Below are 23,385 nucleotides of genomic sequence, written 5' to 3' on the forward strand. Positions count from 1 at the left end.
AGGCTCTGTTCAGGTTGCCAGGTGCTAAGTGCATCCTGGAAGAAAGCATACATCCTCCGTTCCCAAAGGGAATTCAGAGTGGTCAGCATCTTGCAGGCACAATCCCTGTTTTCCAAAGAAACAAAAATAGTCTCTCAGTTTTAAATGACAGGGGTCCCTACTGTAATACTGTCTAATTGGCATAAATAGAGGGGCATCTTAATGCATGAGACCTGTGCAAACTTCTTGTTTTATACAAAGTGCTGGTGCCGTCTTTGTTTTTTTGGAGGAGGAGTACAGAAGAAGGAACAAATTCAGAAGCAAACTGTTTCCCCAAGGTAACTATAATGTGCACTGGGCCTTGAAGACTAGCACCAGAAAAAACCCTAACAGAGTCATGGCCCTCATTCAGCAAAGTTCTCAAGCAAGTGCTTAACTACAGTGCTGCTCAGAAAAGCATGTGCTGCTAAATTTTAACCGTGTGCTTAAAAGCTTTCCTGACTAAGGATGCTTACCAGGATCAAGGCTTTCCATATTCCACTGATGAGGTCAGTGTTCTAGAGGGCACATATATATCATACTTGTGTAAGCAGCAGGGGAATAGCTGAGAGCAGAGCAAAGAAAATGACTGTAGAAGGAAACTTCAGTTCACATGGGAATAACTCAAGAGCGTGTGTGCTGCTTTATCTTGTGCTCATCCTTGAGTTTTGCCATCCAAACAATGGGGAAATGAGTAAAGGAAGAGAACACTGAAGACCAAATGCAAAATAATGAGACTAAAGGACGATGTGACAGCATTATCCACTCAAATGTGAAACTTGCAATAGCTTGAGTGGCCATTTCCTGTTTTTTTTCTTGTTTGTTTAGTTAAGCAGCAACCCAGCCTCATGTGGAATGAGTAAATTACCAACTGCAAGCCAAGTATGAGTTACAGTTTTCCCCCAAGAAATGGAAAGCTTTTTGATGGTTAAATTCAGTACTGTGCCAGAGTAGCTACACATTAAATATTACATGGGAGAATTCAGCCGGGAGGATAGCCAAAGTGTTTCCCATAAGTAGCACATTTCTATATTATAAGTAGAAGAGTGACATTGTAATTATCTTTGAAAGTTCCCTGAGTTACTGCAACTATAAAGTCTTTCTTAAAAGTTCTACAGTGTGATTTTTTTAGTCAAAACTAAAGCCCCAAATTTGTTCTCTGTACGTGGGTGGAGTTACTCTAGATTTTCACCTCCTCCTCCTCTAGTCCCATCTGAAGAACCACTTTTTAAAGGGCAATATGTCCAAAGCAGATAAGTGTAAGGAAGGATGTCTGAACCAGTGTTCTCAATAGGTAACTGTCTGGAACAGCTTAGTCACATGGTGCTGGTTCTCCTACCTGTTTCCAGCTATCATATTGCTTTAAATGATAGCTAAAAATATACTAAACACTTTCCTAATGTTACCTTTCTCTGTAGGCAATTGCTGTAGCTGCCACAGGGAAGTTAGATTATTATGAATAGGATGGAAGTTGTTTAGGAGCCCACCTCTCTAAAATATGTGCCAGGCTATGAAAACCTTTGAGAACCCAAGCTCTACACTATGGCAAACACTATGTTCTAGCTGGTATAATTGTAGGGTGATCATACCTCCCATTTTGGCTGGGACAGGCCCTTTTTTAACCCCTGTCCTGACTTAAAAAAAAAAAGACACATTTATCCCATTTGCTCTTGCTGACTTGATCAGTTGGTAAGAGCAAATGGGACAAATGCCCACTTTTGTCCCAAAAAAGCAGGGTGCGGTGCAGAGGGGGAGATCAGAGATGCCAGCCCCTCATGGGGGAGGAGGCTGAGCTGGGGGGGGGTGGAGGGCAGCAAGGTTCCAGGGATTAGTGATAGCCTGCTGAGGGAGCCACCCTTCCCTGAAGGGTTCCAGAAAACAGCCTTGTGAGGGGGCCCCTGCAGGGTACCTGTGATAGAGAACAGCCTTGCATGGAGGAAAGGGGCCACAGGTGAGCAGCTGGGGGTGTCCTGTTTTGTCTTTTGGAAATATGTTCCCCCTATACAATTGCTACTTAGCTCTCAGTGACTTTCATGTGAGGTGAGCCAACAGCTCAAATGTTAGAGTTCATTTTAGAGAGTGTTACAGCTGTCTTGGGCAATTGATCTCTTTCCATGGGGATCAGGGAAGTGAACTCTTCTTCAAATCCAGACTTAGTCCCCGAACCTGAGAAGTTCTGTGTACCCACAACTTCCATTAAATACGTTTCACAGGATGGAACAGAATTCCATAGACTGGTCCAAAAGATCTACAGAAAAGCACTAATTCTCTATTAAATTCTTTAGGTTGTCAGAATAATGTCTACAGAACCCACAGTAGTTTAATAGCTATTAAATTCTTTAGGACTTTTCAGTTAATGAGGCAGAAAGGGGATGTCAAAAGAGCACTAATGTTCCCAAGGAAAATACTGCACAGCTACAAATATTTGAATGGTGAATATGTTGACTATAAGTTTGATTCTGCAAACCATTAAACAGGTGAGTAGTCCTTACTAGCAGGGGCTCATAGTGACTTCACTGGAATAGCTAACACAAATACAAATTAGCAAAACTAGACTGGATTATTGTTTAAACTCTACATTCACACATGTTATTCCAGTTTACGTCAACGGCAGCACTGCACTGGGCATGGACAAAGAGAAGCATATGTGCTTCATTTCCCATCTCACCTTGTAGGTAGGTTCATTATAAGCTCATAGGCTGGACAGCTCAGAGAACATTTTAAGAAACACTCACATCACAGAAGTTTTGGTCAGAGGGCAGAGTTTCCCATGGCTACCTGGCTCAGATTTGCTGTAAAACATTATTAATTTCATAATAGATTACACCTATGTCTTTGCAAGCACTGATTTTTAACAAGCACCTTTTAAACAACCTAAGAGAATGATTATTGCACCTCTACATCTTACAGATGAATGAATTAGTTATACCATGTTGACAAAACTCTGCCTTGTTTATTCATATGCCATGTGGTCTAGAATCACTGCTTGTCTGACATCAAAAACATTTATACAAATTGTTTATTCACAATAGAGAGATGGGGATTCAATTAATTGGACTGAATCCTGAAATCCTGGTTTACTTTTCACTCAGTCTTAACTCTGGCAAAATTCCCATTGACTTCAATGCAAAATTTGACCAGGTAATGACTTCAGGATTTAGCTCATTGGCTCAAATCTAAGATGTACTTGAGAAGAAAAATAGTTATCACTTCAAATTAAGTGTCCTAAATATACATTTAGTTTAGCTTAGTTAACAAACCGACGTATGCTAAGCACCATTACATTTTAACACCCTATTATATATTATATTAATTATATATATTATTATTATATATAATATATATAATTAAATATATATGTTTATCCTCAACAAAAAGAATGTTCAATAATCATTTGGGGACAGATTCTGGTGCTCTTCCTTAAGTTGAATAACATCATTCTCCTTGAATAGTTTCAGAGGGACTACAAGGGCTGTAAGGTCCTATTTGATGTGAAGAGACCATCAGAATCTGGTGCTATCTGAAAGGCCCGGGATCTGGCCCTTTGTATTTACTCCACTGATTTTAATAAAGTTATGCCTGGGGTGAATTTAAATGAAATATTCATTTGAGACACTTAATTTTAAGTGTACCTGGGAAGATGAAAATTTTGAGTCCCTCATGCCAGCTACTAATTATCAATAAAACTTATAGAAAACCTTTAGAGACACTTACAATAAATAGTGTAGTTACACAATGTTGACTGTACCAAAGGTACACTGCAGTACTGATTTGTACATACATCACAAGAAGAGACACTGAGAACAATTTAAGGTTTATATGATACTATATGTTCATTACCCTGAGTCCTTGGAGAAAGCCATACTGGCTTTTTGATCTTTTCATTTTGCAGCATCTACATTTTCTGCATCTTGAGCAAAGGAAAGAGTCTGATGAGAACATAACTGTTAACTCATAGAGTATTCTCCAGCTGCATCCATTCAAACAGTACAAGTGAGACAGAGAGTTATGGATCACTATATGGCAAAAACATGGTAGCTACAATGACTTTATGAGATCTTTGCTAAGTTTCAGTTAACAAATTAAATAAGCAGAAACTTTAGATGTTAAATAAATAGAGAAATATTCTTTAATCTTGATATCTTTTACCATAAGATAGCTTCGGGGGCTTATTAAAGATGGAGATGGGACTCGCTTTCCTTAATTTTCACGTTTCCAAGTCTCTTCCTCAACAACAGTGAAGTCTGCAGATTTGCCATTGGTTGCCAGTGTCACCTGCAAGTAATTATCATTGACATCTAACTTAAAGGCCAAGGCACTTTGACAAGAAAAGTTATGAGTTATACAGAGAAGCATGATATTTATAGGAATAACATACTCCATGTGTGAATATATATGTATTTTATATATATTTATTCATAATTCACAATGTCCTCAAAGTGTGGAGAGGTGTGGGGGGGGGCGTAATTTTAATATTGGCTCGAAAACATGAGTGAACAATGATCTATGTTTTTTGGATTTTATTTTCCCTTCACTGTTTTGAAGTCATATAGTTTTCATAAATATTTTACACTTATAGGTAGTCCTGTCGCTTTCAGACTTTTCCTAATTTGCAAGAAGAGTTTAACTTGAACTAAAAATTTTTCCTATAGAACGCATCTGCACTGCAGGACATCTGCTGGAGGATGTGGAGGAATGTGAAAGGGACAGAATGATTGAGGAATGTGGATACATATATACACACACATTACAAAAACTTCAAATAAAATGGCAGAACAGTTGCTCCACAAACATGTAGTAAAGCATCATTCATTGTGCCTCTATTTCTACACATGCATGTGAAAGGTTCAGTTACAATCAGGTCAAACAATTCTTATTAATACTATATTTTGTACACAGAACAACAAAAAATGGTCATTGTAGCATTTAAAGGTTCATGCTACAATATTAATTTGATAAGTATGGTGGAAGACCAATATTGGTTTATCAGTTCATGGGAAATGTTGATTGCCGTGTTACAACCCAACAGTCAATAGAAAAATAGCCATGTGAGATCCTTAACAGGAGATGTGTGGGGCTCAAGCTAAAGTATTTTGTTTGACTGAGGAAAATGAACTGGACCTTTACATAGTATGGGAATCTTTCATCTAATGCTATATGGATGGCCTATTCTTTCCTAGCTTACCTTCCAAGTTACTGTCCTCAGCTTCATATGAAAACTTAAAGACAGGACTGATATTCCACATGATGGGTAAACCATATGTATGGAAGCATTGGGACAGGGAAACATTACAAAAATGCACCAATGTTTAAAACAAAGCCAATCTTTTTCACAGATAATTGGAAGGGAAACACATGCAGTTACAAGAATAAACAGCACATTTGGAACTGAAAACCACATAAAGTAATGTGAAATGTGATCATAAAAAATAGAGAAATATCATGCAATAAGAGCCATTATACTCCAACATAAAAAATAGCCTGCTTATTATAAATATACAGTGGCTGCACAAGAATACAACAGACTTGAATTATCTGGAGTATATTACAGGAAGTAAATAGAGATGACATGTTAATATATTAACTATTCAAAACTTTGACCAGAGTTGAAGTGAACTTTTCTCCCTTCCAGCGAATTCTGCAGGATAAGGAAATATCTCTTCAAGCTCAAGACCTTGGTATTTGGAGCCTGATAGGGTAATACTACATCATCATCATTACCAAATTACTGGGTGGTTGGTAGAGCACTTTACATGCTCAAAGTGCTTTACAAACATCAGCTAATCCTCACAACACCCCTGTGAGGTAGGTAAGTATTATTATCCCCATTTGGCAGGTGAGGACACTGAGCCAGACAAGTATTTGCCCAAGGACAGTCCTGTGTTTCCTAGGTCAAGGTTCCTCTCATACACTTGAATGTAGCTCCCAATGAAGAGCAAGCCCAAACCAACAATGAAAAGTGTTGAATTTTGCTAGTTTAGGAGTCAGTGGTATCCAAACAAAAAATGCCTGCTGTTATAAGTCAAGAACTGTGTTAAGTTCATGTCTGATAAACAAGACCAGTGTGGGACTGGAAAGCAATGAACCAAAATTGGTGTGTTTGATTTAAGAACTAACTGGTGGACAAAATAATGAGGGGATGGACTAGTGCATCCATCACTCCCTTTTGAGGTCCTTAAAAGAGACTGCAGTTGGAGGGGACGGGGAATGAAGATTAGCAGAGGGGAAAACCTGGCTAGCTCAGCACTGGTACAGTGCAAGAAGGGGGAAAGAGCAAGCTTCACCATGATGAAAGTGAGGCAATCCCAAATTAGGGAAGTTCTGTTGCCTGGGTTCTGTGAGTTCCTGTAATTAGGAACCTTTGTAACTCAATCCAGTTTCTCTGTGGATCTGTCCAGCAAAAATACCACCTTAAAAAGAACCTGGTAGCAGTGTCACTAGAGCATCACTTGCAAGTGATGACATAAACCTCAAAATCCCACTGTGTTTGGGACAATTTTAGTGATTGTGACACAGCCAATAACTTATGGCTTGTTGGTATCTTTTAAACGAAAGGGGGACTGGTCCTGAAAAAAGTCCTGAAGTGGTGCAAGTTCTGAACTTCTTCTCAAATCAAGCCCAGAGTGTCTCACAGTAAGACTGAAGCCCATATTAGTGTATCTTCAGGTGCTTCTTAGAAGCACTAAATCCAACAAAATCAGCCAGTAATTGTTAGGCCAAAAACCCCAGGACTGATCCTAACATCAAAGGTAATTGGTTCTTTCCACCTCTTTAGGAAGAGGAACAGTTTTATCAGACTGTGAAATGGTTTTTCAAAGGAAGTGGTAAAAAACCTCATCACTCGAGTCTAGAACTGATAAAAAAAAATGTTGATTTTCTTTCATGAAAAATGTCTTTTAAAAAGAAACAGATATTGCCAGACAATTTCTTTTCCTTTCAAAAGAAAAAACAACAAAATGTATAAAAAATTCATTTTGTTTCAATTTTCAGATTTTTATTTCTTCTGCTGCACTCAACTTTCCCCGCCCCTTTCTTCTTGATTTTCCAGTGGAATGAAAGGGAAGATGGGAAGAGAAAAGAAAGGGGGAAAATATTCCCCAAAATTGAAAACCAAAACAAAATGATTTTTTCATTCAAAATGAAAAGTTTCATTCATCTTAACTTCACCAAAAAACTGAAAAATTCCATGAAAAAATGTTGAACAAAATGAAAGCTTTAGTTAATTCAAAACTTTAAGGGAAAATACCATTTTTCAAACAAGTTATTTCACCCTCAATAGGGCAAACCTCTGAAAAAATGTACAGTGAAGAATGATCTTTGGCTGAAAATGACATCATAAATCTTTTCGATCTCCATTGTCTATGATAACTTAGCAATTGGATTTTAGAGATGGGTGTCGTGTCCATTGTAAGTCTGTTGTGGAGACTTAAACGTGCCAGAGAATCCACAAGCTTTCTCTGTCTCTCTGTGGACAAATATCTGGGTGTCGTTGACTCACTAGCCAATCTAGACATGTTTTGATAAACTATGGAACAGGTCACTTGATATATAATCAGGTGGGAGGAACAGGAGAAGCAGCTAAAGAAAAAATAGGCCGTAAAATGAAAAGTTTTAATTTGGTTTTGATTTTTTTCCCTTTTCAATTAAATATTGTCTTTTGATTTTAATCAGGCCTGTCCTAGCCCTGGTTGCCTGCTAAACCTTTCTACACAAATCACTCAACCTAGCTTTTCATTCAACTGATGGGGTTTCTGAAGTTCGCTTCACTCTAATCAAGACATTTTTTTTTTTAAAATCCAGGTTAGTTACAGTGAAGATTAGATAGAAATTGCAAAGTTTGTATTTTTACAATGACTACCAAGAATTATGATGAAAGAAAAGCATACACATGTTGTATGAGTGCTGGAGCGACTACTGATATGGTGCATTTAACACGTGAGTTTCTTTATGGCGTATCATGGAAGGGTGCCATCAAATAATAATACCTGCACTTGGTTTACAGCTAGCCTTCATTTGAGCAATAAGCTCTCAGGAAGCCCTCAGCAATAAGCTCAAACGAAACTAGGTAGATAGCCATATTCTTTCTGTGTTTTGAAATATTCCATAATACTCTGCATAATCCCTTAGTTTTTGATATGTTAACATTGTATATGATTTTTCATTTCAAATGCCATGTTTAAGAAGAGTGCAAAAAATCTTTGTAACTTCTTAAACTTACTTAAAATGTCTGAGGTTCACAGAGACTATCACATTTGTGAAACAATTTAAAAAAAATACATGCAGGTTAAAAAATGAAGTAAAACAAAGCATGCACTGCTATATACAAGTCTCTATATCCATAAATGTGAAAGGTACCTTGCATTCATCTACTATGACAGAGTTGTGAGCTGCATAAACACATTGGTTTGAGTTGTTTTCCCTATGATTTTTCATGTCATCATAAATTGACTGAGTCTTGGTCATTTCAATGTCTTCATGCCCCTTATGCTGGGAATCCAGGTTTTCCAGCTCTGCCTTGGAGAGGTGATACACAATGCCAGCACCAAAAGAATCTCCTACAACATTTACTGATGTTCTCATCCGGTCTCTGCAGGAAGGAGAGAGAGAGGTTTAATAGTTAATGATAAATCTGTCTGGAGCATGAAAGACTCACTTGTTATCTGGAGTTCACTATTAGGGAAAGGGGAAAGTTCAAGATGAAAGGAGTGCCTAATATTGCAGGTGCTGCTGCTGCTGTCATTTATCCACTACAGAATGTTTATGAGATCTTTAGCATGGAAAGGATTTTAGCTTTCAAGAGAAGTTGAAAAGAAATGCCTTCCCAGGGGATTGTTCAAACTGAAACTATATACAGACTTCCATGGCACAGATGCCAATAGTCACAGATCTGGTTCCCTGATATGCAGAGCGATTGTACAAAGAAACAGCCAAACTGTATTTTGCATTTTGCTGATATCTGTAAAGTGCCTGCTTCTTGGGTTGGAGATTTCGTATCGCTATGCACATCCCATTTCACTGCCAGTAAATTAACCTGAATTCATCAGGGCCTCAAATTCTCTTTACACAACCAGGAGAAACGATTTTAGATTTAGTGACTTATTCCAGCTCTCAACTGGTGTAAATAAATAGCCTCTCCCCTTTATTCAAGCTGAGGAAACTATGGGAACGTGATGTGAAATATCGCTATGGGACTCAAACCTTCAGTGCTCCTGTTGGATTCTGGTTCCCTCGCACCACTAGACACATAGCCAGCTGTTACAGTGGCACAGTGCCCATTCACACTGTTGTATGCCGGTATTCATAGGGTATATGTGCCAACCAAATATAGGTCATAACCTGTGAAATGATGAACAGTGACACTTCTTCAGTAATAAGAGCCTCCTGGTTGCAAGTTGATGCCAAATTAGGCCCACATGCTTCTTTACAAGGAAACATATTTGTTGGCACTTGCAGACATTAGACCAGTATCCTTTTTACACTGCTGATGATTCTGAACATGAAAGACTAGATTCTCCCCCACACCAGAAACCTACTTAGGTGCAAGTTTTTTAAGGGACGTTGTGTGAGAACACATGGCAGTGCCTTGATTCCATGTCTCCTGCCTATAGCAGACACTAGAGCTGCTCCATTGCACCCTATGTAGTCATTTATGTCAGTGTAAATTAAGTGCAAGTAGATGTAAAATGCTTTCACTCTGGTCTGATGCCATTTTACACCTGTTTTACACTGATGTTAATGACAACAATAACACTGTGGAACTGTTAAAAAGTCACATTTCACCCCAACAGGCAGCTGTGGTTCAGGGGCAGAGGAAGTGATCCATGTATAGTGTTGTGCATGTCCATTTAACTTGAAACATGCTTTGACATCCTTTTAGGGTCAAAAATGTAAACCAACAACAATAATAATAAATCTGCAGACCTCTACCGATATTAGCTGGACACAAGCATCTTCAGAAAACTCTGTTAATTCTACTCTAACAAACCCACAGCAAGCAAGGGAAGAGTGCTTGTGGTGTCCTGGTTTCTGGTTCAGGGAGTCAATCAGAAATGGGAATAAAGAAAGGCTGAGCTGTATTTCCAAAAAACCCAAGTCTACGCAGAGGATGACAGGAAGATTGAGCAATATGAACTTTGATCAAATGACAGAGAAGCAGGCATGTACAATTCCATGCCAGTAGAATTCCTTTCCACGTGACAGTCATTGATTTGACAACATTGTTTTTTCCCTGCTCTTTCTAATATTGCTGATACTAGGTTTGCATTGTACAACCACTTAGCACTGTGCCAAAAGTTTAAATCTGGTTTACAAATCAGTGAACTACTACTAATCATTTTATATCCTTACGCATGACTGAGTGAAACTTATGTTTAGTGCTGTGATTAAAATTTCAGTGTAAACATTTACAAAACCCAATTGAATCGCTTTCACAAGTGTTTTTCATTATTTTGCTATTATGTCTGACAATTATGGTTGTCAGACCATAATTATGGAGTTTCATAAGCACATCAGCAATTTTTTGCAAAATGTTCATAAAAATAGTACCAAAGTGTGAAAAACATTTTTCATTTATGGACAATACTCACAACAAAACATTATAGAAGGAAAAATCCCTCCAGTTTTCTTTGCTTGAGTGAAAAATTTTACAGAGTTATCATCCATGCATGTATGATGCCAACCCTAGTGGAAGTGGCAGACTTAGAAAATATTACTTGCAGAGAGCTCATTTTTTAACAAAACCCACCAAATATACTGAACTCTGCAATAAAATCTCCATGGAAACATTATAGAACGCCTGAATAATTTTGAGTGAATAGTCTTATATCTTGAATGAATTCATTAATGCCACTCCAGGGTGAGTACTCAGAATGCCAGACAGGAGGTGGAGACCAGAATCCACAAATATAGCTCCAGTGTGTTTTACATTTAACAGGCAAGGAGATGCCTCAATCTATCTGTGTCTGTTAGTAGACAAGAAAAGACATTCAACTAAGCAAACAGCACAACTATTCAAGGTAGACTGGGCTTGATTGACTTAATGGAAACACAGAGGGTGAAATCCTGGCCCCACTGACTCCCATTGACTTCAGCCAGGCTGATTGCATGGGTGAAGAAAGGATGGGTGAAGAGAGAAGGTTCCATTCATTCTATTCTTAAAAATAATAGACCAAATTATGTTGTTGATTACAATGGTATGACTCCACTGAAGTCAATAGGGTTGCATCAGTAGTAAATAAGAGGAAAATTTGGCCTAGTAAATTATTTGTCCAACATATTGACTTCAATGTAGTCTGAAACATGAATTCTGAAAGGCAGATTGAAAAGGGGAGTCAGCCTGGCTTTTGCTGAGATACAGCAAATATTTTGGAAACACAAGGAGTGTTGAAGGACTCAATCTCTCTTCTGACTACCCAAAATGCCTAGTAATGTCAAGATCAGAAGAATCAATACATGACTGATGGCTGGGTCAGCAGTGATCAGACAAAAAAATTCTTTCATCTGAAGAAGAAAGGATTTCTTATACTTACGTTATTTCTCTTGTAGGATCATATCCAACTCCCATTGACTTTTATGAGAGTTGGATCAGGCTCATAGGGTCTGACTCTGTATTCCACTCACTCTGTATAAAACGAAGTTAGCAGCATTGGAGGCAATAAAGTTAAACCACTATACGAGTGAGAGGAGAAGCAGGTCCACAAGGTGTTGTTAGGTATTATTATTAATAGTAGTATGCAAAAAAACATTGTCCCTTCCAAGGAGCTTCCTTGACTAGGTACTCTGGATCCTAGAAAGGATCCTAAAAAAAGATTAAAGAAATCCTTCAAGGCTCCCACTGACTCAAAAAGTGACATGCTTAACTTGCCTTCATCTTGTTGGCACTCATTTTACTTGAGTTTACATTCTAGAAACAGACCTAAGCAATAACATTCAAATATCAGCTTTCCCAAGGAACGTGGGCCTAAGCATTTTGAATTTAGACCCATGTTACACAAGCTACAGAAAAGATTCAGATGTCATGCAGACTTTACCAGTTGTGTTTCTGAATGTAGGTGTCTACTTTAGATGTTGAATCTGAGCAGTTTTCCCAATGCAAACTACTTCTGTACTGGGCCCATGGTATGGCATTTGCTAAGCTTGTTAGTTTCACAGTTGGAAAGTAGCCAGCGCTACTAATGATGCTGGATTCGTTCCAACTGTTGGCACATAATGCTCTCCTATTAAATGTCACCACTGGGTTTTGTGTAGTTTTAAATTAAGAAACTGCGAGAGTTGTGAAAGCTTGGAAAATTTGCCTGATAAAGTTCTGCATGTCTGTCTTTCTACCCAATCTCTCTGTACAAGAGAGGGACCAATGAGGATATGATCTGATCTAGATCCAGAAACCCTGTAAGCCTCAATTTGAGGGGAGGGAGAGTCAAGGATGAGACCCAATCAAAACTCAGGTTTGGGTTTGAGTATTCTGAAACTGTGAAAGCTGTTTTCTGTGAGATTTCAGCCTAATCCTGACAAATCAGGTAATTTTGTGATCTTTTCTTTCATCTTGAACAGTAAAAAGCTCACAAGATGAGCCATTTTTACAAGATTTTTTCTAATTTGACCTGAAATGCCAGGACAATTGCTATTCTTAAAAGATATCTACTGTATTGATTTGCATCCAGACAAGTTCCAGCTATCAGGCTCATTATGGTTGTCTGCACCTGTATCCATCTCCTGTATTTATGTCTATTACTCAGTCAATGAATAGAGAGCCTGATTCTGATCTCACCCAGAAGTTAATGGATTTACATTGGTGTTAAACTAGCATAAGCGAGGTCAGAATCAGGCTCTGAATGTTTCATTATCTTTATCAGCATAACAAGATATACAGAACATGCCTGCTCTTTTTCTCCTTTTCTTTCTCTCTGAAGCCTTGACGCTAAGCCTCTGAATTTTATCACTATGGATTGAACTGTTGCTTGTCAGGCCAAAGAACCCCAGAGCCCTTCCAGTCTGGGAGAAGGTTCCAGGCTTGTCCTTCACGTGGACACAATCTTATAACTTTCCTTTCAGAACTTCCTTCTCTGACTCTGGCCTTGTCTGTACTAGCAAGCTTCATAACTGGGATTCACCACTGGTGCAGCTCCATGGCACAGGCATTTCTACTCCCATGTTGCTTAACATGCCTCTGAGCAGGGCTAGATGACACAGAGGTAAAATCGTCTGGGCCCTGCCCACACTGTAGTTCCCGCCAGTGGAGCAGCACTTCTCATGAATTACAGCTCTGAGGTTCACTAGTGTAGGCAGGGCTTAAAATGACATTTCCCTAAAAAACCCAAACAAACCACATGCTGCATTTATATATCCTCCTTCCAGCAGCAGAACCCTATCTACTTGGCCTATTTTGAGTTCCAATGAAAACATATATTTAAAACCTGAGCACGGACCTCCTCTTGTCCTGCCGCTCCTAGCTGCAAATTCCTACGCCATTTTCCTGTTTTCAACCATGTCTTCACCAATGTATTTAAAACCACACAATATCCTCTTTTCCTTTCTCCAGCTGCCTGCTTAGCCCCACTCTGGTTCCCCGTTCTGAGCTATGATTTCACACAATTACAATATAGTTTTTAAAATCATGTTTTCCCATTGCTTGCCCCAGCAATAAATTCCTGCCTCATTTTCCCCTCTAGCTGGGACTGGAACTGGGAACTGTTCTTAGACGCTGGTGTCTCACAGACAGTATGATACACTGACTGTAACTGAAGAAAATCCCTTGTCTCAGATCTAGCAGATATTTCACAGAAGGATGGCTACAGGGGCTATGTTACGGGGTGGATTGAGACTTTGAATGCTTCCCAATAAGACAACAAGGGATAAATAGCACATTATGTCACTAAAGTTTCAAAGCCAAATACTCAGATGCATCGGTTGGGCTGCTGGGAATTCCCCTGGCATGGAGAAATCAGTAAGTGGTATAAAGCTGGCATAGCTAGTGTTACACTTCTTCCCAGCATTACTACCTGCAACCTTATAGCTTAGGCTGTGTAGTGATGTGCTGAAGCAGGAAAGGCAGTGACCGGAGTGCACTGTCCTACAGCAATTCAGGCTGATGTGAAGGTTTCTAGGGGCCTGTTACCAATCAGTGCAACTTAGAGGAGCTCTAAGTTGCGTTGATGGGATGAACTGGTCCCTGGGAACTCTGTGGCAAAGTGGCACAAAGATGTCTATGCCTCCAATCTAAAATGCACCTGAGGATCTGACTCTAGGTGTCTTATTGTTGTTATAATTATTAATGGGGCTTCTAAATCCCAGAGGTGAGGGACAGAAAGCTCTGGGAGAAGGGTGGAACAGGTGGATGTCTCTTGGCTGAGGATCTGCAATGGCACTGAAAGGACTCTAATCCGAAGACCCTGAGCTTGAAAGGTAGGTCAGGTCATGTTTTAGAGAATCTCCTGGTAAAAACTGACTGGGAATATCCTTCCATTTTCCAGTTTGCTTTCTCATCTCGTTTGGTTTGTGGGCTCCTTTAGGACATTCATCCTATAGTGTCTTTGTTGAGAAGAACTCTATGAAGAAACCCGATTCTATTAGGAATTTAGAACTTGTTATACTGGATGGATCAGTGGTCCATCACATCTATCTCCATAAGTACCTGACACTTCAGAGAAAGGTGTAAGACTCCCATAACATAACAGATAACTATTATCATGGTGGGGGGATTTCTTCCTAACCTCAAGCAGTTGGCTGTATCCTGAAGCATGTTCATTCTAGCTAATGTAACTGGAGATGACATTATTAATACGAATGCCCAATGCCATCTAAAATCCTTCTGTTCTAGACAGGCATCACTACAGTACCCATCCACAGACTCGGTACCCAACCCTCCATTTAGACAAGAATTATAATAAAGAAACATAAAAGCACAGTTAAATAACTGTTATTGAACTATGTTTGTAGTTTGGAACAACAGCTTGGAAGGTTACATATCTCTAGGGAATGTAGTGGCTTTGGCAGGAGTCTGTGACTCAAGCCTCTTAGGGACAGGATCCTCAGCTGGTATAAATTGTCATAGCTCCATTGAAGTCAATTGTTTAAGTCAACTGACTTCAGTGTAACTATTGCAAATTACACCAGCCATAGTTTAGATCTGCCTTTTAGGTTCTATTTCTTGTTCTAATGCTGACTTAAATGGCCCATGTCAAACCACATCACCTATCTGTGCCTCAGTTGCTCCATCTGTACAATAGGTATATTTTAGTGTGCTTTGAGATCCATGATTGAAAGATAGCAGAGAAGAGTAAATCATTATTTGTTACTTGATGTAAGTACTTGATGACTTCTTCGGATTGAATCACCAAGTCACTATTACTTACAAGAGCCAGTCAACAGCAACAAGCAGACTGATGTCCTGAGTAGGAAGACCCACCGCAGTGAGGATGAGAAGCATGGTGACCAGTCCTGCACTGGGTATACTGGCAGCTCCAACACTTGCTAAGGTGGCTGTCAGACTGTAAGAATAAACACAGTATTGGGTAACAACAAGGAGGATGTGACTTTCAATGTGTACTCACTTGATCAAAACAAAAGGTTGGTTTTCACCTGGCATGTCCCAGAAAATATAGGGCTGCATAACTACTAGAGATGAGATCAAGCCACAACTTTGAGGATTCTGTTCCTCCACCAACTCCAATTTAAGAGTATTCAGGTCTGTGGGGTTTGTTCAGACTACTATAAAGATAAAGGCAATTTGTAACATTCATACTGTTAGCCTGGTTTTGATTTTCAACCTCCTTCCCTACATTTCAGAGATGTTTGAATCCAGGGCTTTTACCCATATCCACCTCCACATTCCAACTGGAATTTCTGCATTGTAGGGGCTGCAGGCTGAATTTCCAGTGCGGTTCATTAATGTTAATTTACAGAGCTTGCAGTTCGTTTTGTGAGATAATAGTATGGGGGCAGGGCAGGCTCCAAGTTTTTTGTCACCCCAAGCAAAAAAAATTCCCTGTGCCCCCCCTCAGCCCCGTCCCAACTCCACCTCTTCCCCGCCCCATTCCAACCCTTCCCCCAAATCCCCAGCCCTGCCTCCTCCCCCAGGCACACCGCATTTCCCCCCCTACCCCTCCCTCCTAGGCAGGGAGTGGGGAGAAGCGGAGCAGCGGCGCACTCGGGGGAGCAGGCGACAGTAACCCCCGGGTTACTTCCTGAAGCCCTTCTTGCGCCACCCACTGCAGCAGCTCACCTCCAGTCAGGGCCGGCTACTGGCTTTTTGCACCCCAAGCAAAAAAAAAGGGAGCCGGAGTGCCGCCTCTTGGAAAGTGCCACCCCAAGCACATGCTTGGAGCACTGGTGCCTAGAGCAGGCCCTGTGTGGGGGAATTGGTTGTTATCAATAAGGAAATGGTGAAAGACCATGTATCCTCCAGTCACATGCTCCAAACTCTGGGAGCTTGTGATAAACCAAGCCCAGATACAAAGCACTCTTGTTCTGGTTCGCAAAAGCAACATTCAGCCAATTAGGTTTTGCAAATCCAGAGCCATGCCTGCTTTTGCTCCAGTTAGTAGAATGTGAAAGTCGAGTACAGTGAATGTCTGTGCTACAAATGCTGGAAGTCTGAAAAACCAGGCTACAGCTTCAGAGACACTAGGCATTCCTTTGTAGAATGGAAAATAAATTAGGCAGCAAGGGAGCCAAGGAACAATAAAAAAATATAAAAGAAATCTCTGTCTTTCTGAAATAGATTACACTATTTACTACTACATTTGAGATGCTGTTGTTTCACCAAGGAATTAATTTTAAAGTGCTTCCAATAAAGAGGTGGGGGAATAAGTGCCTCCATGGGGTAAATACTTGGCTACAGCATGGTGCTAATGTAAGGGCACAGTATTTTAGCCCCTACCATTTCCAAGATTATCATCTCCAAGGGGTAGGTTGCTTTGCCAGGTTTGGTTGTTGGGTTAAAGCAGAAATGCCCAATAGGACAGATCTGAGGTGCAAAAAGGAGAGTTACTAAACCTGTCTGAGCCTGCATTTGGGTCATTTGAACCTAACCCCAGCATTGCTAGTTGGGTTTGGCAGACATAAGAGAGCAATCTTCTATCCATTTGCACTGCCATATCAGAACACAGTCTGAGTGTCACAACACAAATGTCATCCCATCATATTGCACTGGAGAAAGAGTTGGTAGTTTTCCTATGGCTTATCCACAAAAGCACTGCTGTCAACCTCATTCTGATCTCACACCAGCATACATTAAGAATAATTCTGGAAAGTTCAGGGGGTCAACTGCACTAGTGTACAAATGGTGTGAAATCTGAATCAGGCACAGTGAGACAATTCTTTAGAGTAGGAGCAGGAAGAATAATTCAGATCAACAAGTCCCAGAACTTCCTCTGCCAGCAAATATTTTATTAGCAACTCGTCTTTAAAAGGAATGTTTTTATTGCTAAAAACTAAATTGTATTATTCAAGGTCCAACTGTACAGCATCTGCCTTTGAGAGAAGCAACCTAACCCCTTTAAAACCATATTTTACTATTGTAAGTAACCTGCAGGAGGCAAAGAACTGGAAAATATGTTGCTAATATAGTTGGGCAAGAAACACAACACTAGAAATTCCAGTGCAGGCACTTCTTTATCCTGAAAAGGGGTTAGCTAAGAGAAAGGTGGGTGGATTAGAGACACAAGGAAAAGGCAAACTTGGCAGCATTCATGTGTGGTTTGAATTAATATGATTCAAAATGTCAGACTTAGTGCATTTGTCATGTTTTCCATTGTAAACAAATTCAGCTGCAACAGTCATAACTTTGCCATTCTCTTTTTTTAGTAACAGGATCGAATATGACTTTAAATTGGATTACAGTAAAACATTCCAAAATTATACTTACCTAACTTAAATGTGTGTATTCCTTTGAGCTTCCAGATATTTCCACACAGTTCTATATGTAATGATTTGACATAATAGGAATATATCTACTGTACTCTGGGTTAATGTGAGCACACTAAGATAAAATTTAAGATTTACGGTCTCCAGTCTATTTCACTGTAACGATAGCTCAGGGGTGTCAAACTCATTTCATGTGGCAGGGCTGATCTGATACCCTGCCACTTGGATCAGCAAAAGTTATTAAATAGAAATAGATCAATATAAACCATGTTGGTAGTTACTTACATTCACCCTTAGATTTATCTGAAGTTTCTTTTTCTTTGACTTGCCTTGTTGGGGTACCTATTCTCCAGCCAGCGGGTAAGCTGTCTTCAGTGCCACTTCCCCTCACCCAGCCATGTTCCAACTTCTCCAAGACTTGTACCTCTCTAGTGCCTCTTGAACATGACCAAGTGGTTCTACACCTGCACATGAGGTTTTGCTGGATTGCTGGGCCATATGGGGATATGAGCTATAGCACACACAAGTGTTTTCCTCTCTAATTCCCCTGGGTGGACCCTGCTGGAACACACTAAATGTCTCTTAGTGAGCATTGATGTAGTCCTGCTTGAAATGGGTGACATCCCTGTGTGATGGGGTGCACTCCCCACACCTGTCCTGAGAGGACTGAATTAGGCCAGGCACACCCAATTAACCAATTAAGTGGCAGACAGGAAAGATATTTAGGCTAGGAGGAAGCCGCTAATTGGAATCTAGATCACCTGAGAGGGAACAGATGGGGCTTACATAAAGCCAAGAGACTGGCAACAAAAAGGAGGCTACAGGGTGAAGAGTGGTAGTCACACTCCCTGAGGGAAGGAGGATGAGGAATTCCTGAGACCTAGTAGACCCTAGAAGAGAGGGATTTGACTAGTGTGAGTGGAAGCAGAATAGGAAGTACCCCCAGGGCAAGAGCAGTGAGGTTATGGAACCTACAGACCTTGACTGCTCGGTAAAGGGACCTGGACTGGAACCCAGAGTAGAGGGTGGGCCTTCTTACCAACTAAGCCTGCCAGAGTGGTATCGCTAGGGATAATGAACTAGCAGACTGAGTCACAGCAGGAGTGACAGGGATAGGGCAGTGGATGTGAGGACTGTTGAATCTCTGTTTGTCCAGAGATACCTGGAAAGTATCATACCCCGGAAGGGAAAACCACTTACTGTTCTGTCCAGGGGGCTGAATCACAAAGAGGAAGCAGCAGCTCCTGGAGCAAGAGAAGGGCTGCAGACAGAGAGTGAGGGACTGCAACTGCTGGAAGGGGGTGTTAACTGAGCAGAACTAATCCCCAGAACAGCCTGGAGGAGGAACTGTCAAGTGGTAAGTAGAATACCCTGTGACTTCCAGCCTTGCTTCTAGGAACTGAAGGGCTACATCAATATTCGTGCCACAGCAACACTCATTGTAAATGTGGGATGGGGAGGCATATATGCCCCTCTTCCCCTAATCAAAGGGGCTGCCTAGAGCCAAACTGGCTCGCTCCCAAGAAATCCCTTTGCTTGTCCGGACTATGCCAGAATATGTTACACTACAGCCATATCTCTTCGTCACCATTGCCCCCTCACTGCTGGAAAATGCCTTGCACCAAGGTCATTATTTTTATTATTAATTGGCAAAATAAGAAGGAATAACCCAAGCTAACCATATGGATACTTTTATGGGAAAGTCTTTTTCTATTAGTACTCGTATGGACTTACTAAATAATTAATGTCCTGTACCTAGCTTGGAGCATCCCTCTGCATCTAACTAAGTTTATTATGCTGGACAGATAAGACCATTGCTTTGCACCTTGTGTTGTATAATATATATGGAGATATACCTATCTCATAGAACTGAAAGGGACCCCAAAAGGTCATTGAGTCCAGCCCCCTGCCTTCACTAGCAGGACCAAGTACTGATTTTGCCCCAGATCCCTAAGTAGGCCCCCTCAAGATTTGAACTCACAATCCTGGGTTTAGCAGGCAAATGCTCAAATCACTGATCTATTCCTCCCTTCTGTATGTTTACTTCTGTACAAAGTAAGTTTAAAATGTTACTAACCCAGAAGTCACAAATGATGGCAAGACACAGTACAAGGCAGTGGAGAATCTCTTTAGGAAGTCTTACAGCCTGTATTAATACAGGAGGTCAGATTAGAGGATCATAATGGTTTGTTCTGGTCTTAGATCCTATGAATCAGGGCCATATCTATTTAACAGTCTGATCTATTGAATGCCACCGTGAGAAGCCAAAGTCCACACGTTTCACTGTGTAAGAGTACATAGGCATTCAGAAGCCATCACTGTGTCTTCATGCTATACAGCCTTCTAAATCAAAGACCCAGTTCTTTGCAGAAACATACAGAACCCACCTCACAGTGACTATCTGCCCACCATCCAACACAATTCCATTCATCTGTGCTATGAAGATGGCAGCCACTGCTTCATAAAGGGCCGTCCCATCCATGTTTATTGTTGCTCCAACAGGCAGGACAAATCTTGTGACACGTTTATCAATGCCCAAGTTTTCTTCAAGACAACGGAAAGTGACAGGTAATGTACCAGCGCTAAAAGAATGAGCAAAGACATGAAGAAAGACAGGGTTACATGGTACACAATATTCTTGCATGATGGAACAAGATCAGAACTATTGCAATTTTGCTATGACTATTTCCTTTCTCAAGTCCAATACGTGCATTAAAAAACGTGCAACCAAATAGAAGTTACTGAATTCTATGGGAAAGATAAGCTCAGTGCTTAATATGTAATTTTTAGTACCTCATTGCTAGAAAGCTGGCAACATTTCATATTTTCCCTTCCTTTGCCAAATGTTGTTTTTAATCCTCCTGTGTCCATAAACCTTTTTTCAATCAAGACACACTTCAGTATTAACTGGAGGTGAGATTCTGGGTCACACAAGGGCTAGCTGGAATTTCTATCCAATTTATGAATTCTTTCTTGGATTTTTTTCAAAGCACAGAGCCAAATGACTTTTTGCGATGGGAATACAAATCAATATTGAAGGGTCAAATCATGCTTCTCTTCAGTTGTGGAGGTGTTCTTTGCAGAGGAACCAGTGGCCTATGCACTCCTCATTCAGAGTTTGGGGGACAGCAAGGCTGGCACTGAGGAACAGGTGCTTGTGTGGATCTTCCTTGCCATCCCCACTGTAGGGAGCAGAGCAGGCTATTTCACCTGTTGGGCCTAAGTACCCTCAGCAGAGTTGTTCCAAACCACTCTATCTGTCCAGTGAATTGAGATTCCTTCCTCTGCTGTCCAAGTGTGCTTAGCTGAGCTGAATGATCTGCCTCTAAATTAATGAATCCAATTCAATTACATATATTGATGCTTTTCATTTTCAGTGCTTGACTCTGGTCCAACCCTCCACTAAATTAACTTGGTTACATCCTGACCAGAGTCACTTCTGAAAAGTGAACACTGTTCTGGGGAAATTCCTGTTAAGAGCAGTCGCTCAATATAAAGATAGCTGAAGCATGTCTGTACCAACTCGTTTGCATACCCCCATGTGAGCTAATGGAAATTTCTCAAAGGTCATCCTGATTACTGTATCAATACTTGTGTTGGTCTGACAAGAATGTTTACTGTTGCTTACAGTGAGCAGAACAAAGGGCTGAATTCACTAAAATATACTACAATAAAGCCTTACTACATATTGCACATACTGCCTTGCAACTTCAGTGTTTAACATATTCAATACTTAGTCCCCATAGTGACTCTATGAAGTAGGACAATAAAGATATCCCCATTTTACAGAAGGGTAAAATGAGAAACCAAAAGATTAAGTGACTTCTTCAATATCACAGATGAAGTGTCAGAGGCCAGTTTGGTGCTCGTATTTCTGGATCCCGGTCTTATGCTTATAATGCTTGACTGCTTTTCTCACTCACTGAGCTACATGAACCTGGTAAACAGCTTCAGCCAACTCTATTCTGGCACCCATATGGTTTAGTTTTTTACCACAGCCAACCAAATATTCATTCTGGGTGTCACACAAAGTATATATAAAAAAACAGAATAATCTCACTTCAGGATGGGAAATGTAAGGCATATTCTCCCATGAGCTGCCTTAGTCTATGGCTGTTTGCATGTATGAAGATGGCTGAATGCATATTGTGGGTCATTGACGGAGGAATACTTCCTGTTTTTTCACTCTGCTATGCTGTGCTGGCTTCCATGACAAAGGGATTTCCATATCTTATTCCTCAGAAAGGGAAAACACAGTTTGGATACACCATTGACGTTCAATTAAATAAGCTTCATTTTCTTCTACATGAGTCACTTTTTTCACAACTTGGAGCGGAGATGAAAGCACGTACACGGCAGTAGCCTACCTAGGGCTGCTGTAACTGACTCCCCCTGGTTTTGCCATTTACACTGAGGTGTTGCTTTGTAATTTGGAGGACAAGCAAGACTTTTTCCCCTTAATTTTACTTTCTTTTTTAACATAAGTGAATTTTGTGCTCACGAATGGTGCCAGATTGACTGCTCTGGGACTGAAAGTGCTTTTTATCACCTCTGAAAGAAGTGCAGGCAGGACCGGTGCCAGGCTTTCTGGCGCCCTAGGCGCCAGGCCATTTCACCTCCCCGCGCGCAGGTCCACTGGAGCCGCGGGACCAGCGGACTGTCCGCAGAAATGCCTGCAGCAGGTCCACCGGAGCCACGAGACCAGTAGACCCTCCGCAGGTACGACTGCGGCAGCTCCACTGGAGACGCCTGCCGCCCCCCCCGGCAAAACGCCACCCTCCCCCCCATAATGCTGGCGCCCTAGGCGACTGCCTAAGTCATCTAAATGAAAGCGCCGGCCCTGAGTGCAGGGTAGGTAAAAGCAGCACAATCTTATTCTAACAATCTTAATCATGGTATGAGGAAGCATTTGATTGTCCAAGAGTCTCAGCGAGGACCTAAACAAGAGTGCTAGCTGCAATAGTGTGATAGTTATTTTTGTGATATGGACACTTGTCTATAAGAATTTGGACTGAGAACAACTGAATCATTTCACACAGGCCTCTGAACAGCTGGCAGATGGTAAAGACTTCCAGGTTATATGTGAACCAGTGGGCGAGATCTGGTCGTAACAGATTTTTTTTTCTGTGGAAAATTGTGATTGCTTTGATGAATAAAACATTTTGGACAAAACCCAACATTTTTCAGCCAAAACCTTTTGTTGAAAACCGAACACTTTGATTCAGATATGCTGCCTCACTACCACATTGGAGTTGTAATTTTTTTGTGTCTTAGGCCCCCATTTTCCTCTACGGGCCAGGCTCCCAGCCCAGATATCTCCCCTGATCCATCACAATCTCCTGTCTTGTTGAGCCACTGCAGTGCATCATAGAAATCACTAGCTATGGTGCATCGTGGGAGATGCAGTCTGGCTGCGGGTTCAGAACCCATAGAGGGGAAATAGGGGCAAGACTTTATTTAGTCGAAAACCTAATTTTCCTTTGAAACCAACGATCTCTAGTGAAA

At 40.7% G+C, this 23,385-nt stretch overlaps 1 protein-coding gene across 1 annotated transcript in view; it reads right to left on the reverse strand.

Annotated features, from left to right (window-relative positions):
• Positions 1–3,370: 3,370 nt before the first annotated feature.
• The window catches only part of SLC1A2 (solute carrier family 1 member 2), a 128,186-nt gene continuing 108,171 nt past the window's right edge, over positions 3,371–23,385 (reverse strand). The window contains exons 8-11 of the mRNA XM_032805082.2: positions 20,268–20,462; positions 15,369–15,503; positions 8,374–8,605; positions 3,371–4,293 (exon numbers count right to left, since the gene is read on the reverse strand). Of these exons, the coding sequence (XP_032660973.1) occupies positions 4,219–4,293; positions 8,374–8,605; positions 15,369–15,503; positions 20,268–20,462 (637 nt within the window). The 3' untranslated portion in view covers positions 3,371–4,218. The remainder of the gene's footprint in view (positions 4,294–8,373; positions 8,606–15,368; positions 15,504–20,267; positions 20,463–23,385) is intronic.

This window comes from Chelonoidis abingdonii, chromosome 4 (assembly GCF_003597395.2).
Source record: "Chelonoidis abingdonii isolate Lonesome George chromosome 4, CheloAbing_2.0, whole genome shotgun sequence".
Classification (NCBI taxonomy): domain Eukaryota; kingdom Metazoa; phylum Chordata; order Testudines; family Testudinidae; genus Chelonoidis; species Chelonoidis abingdonii.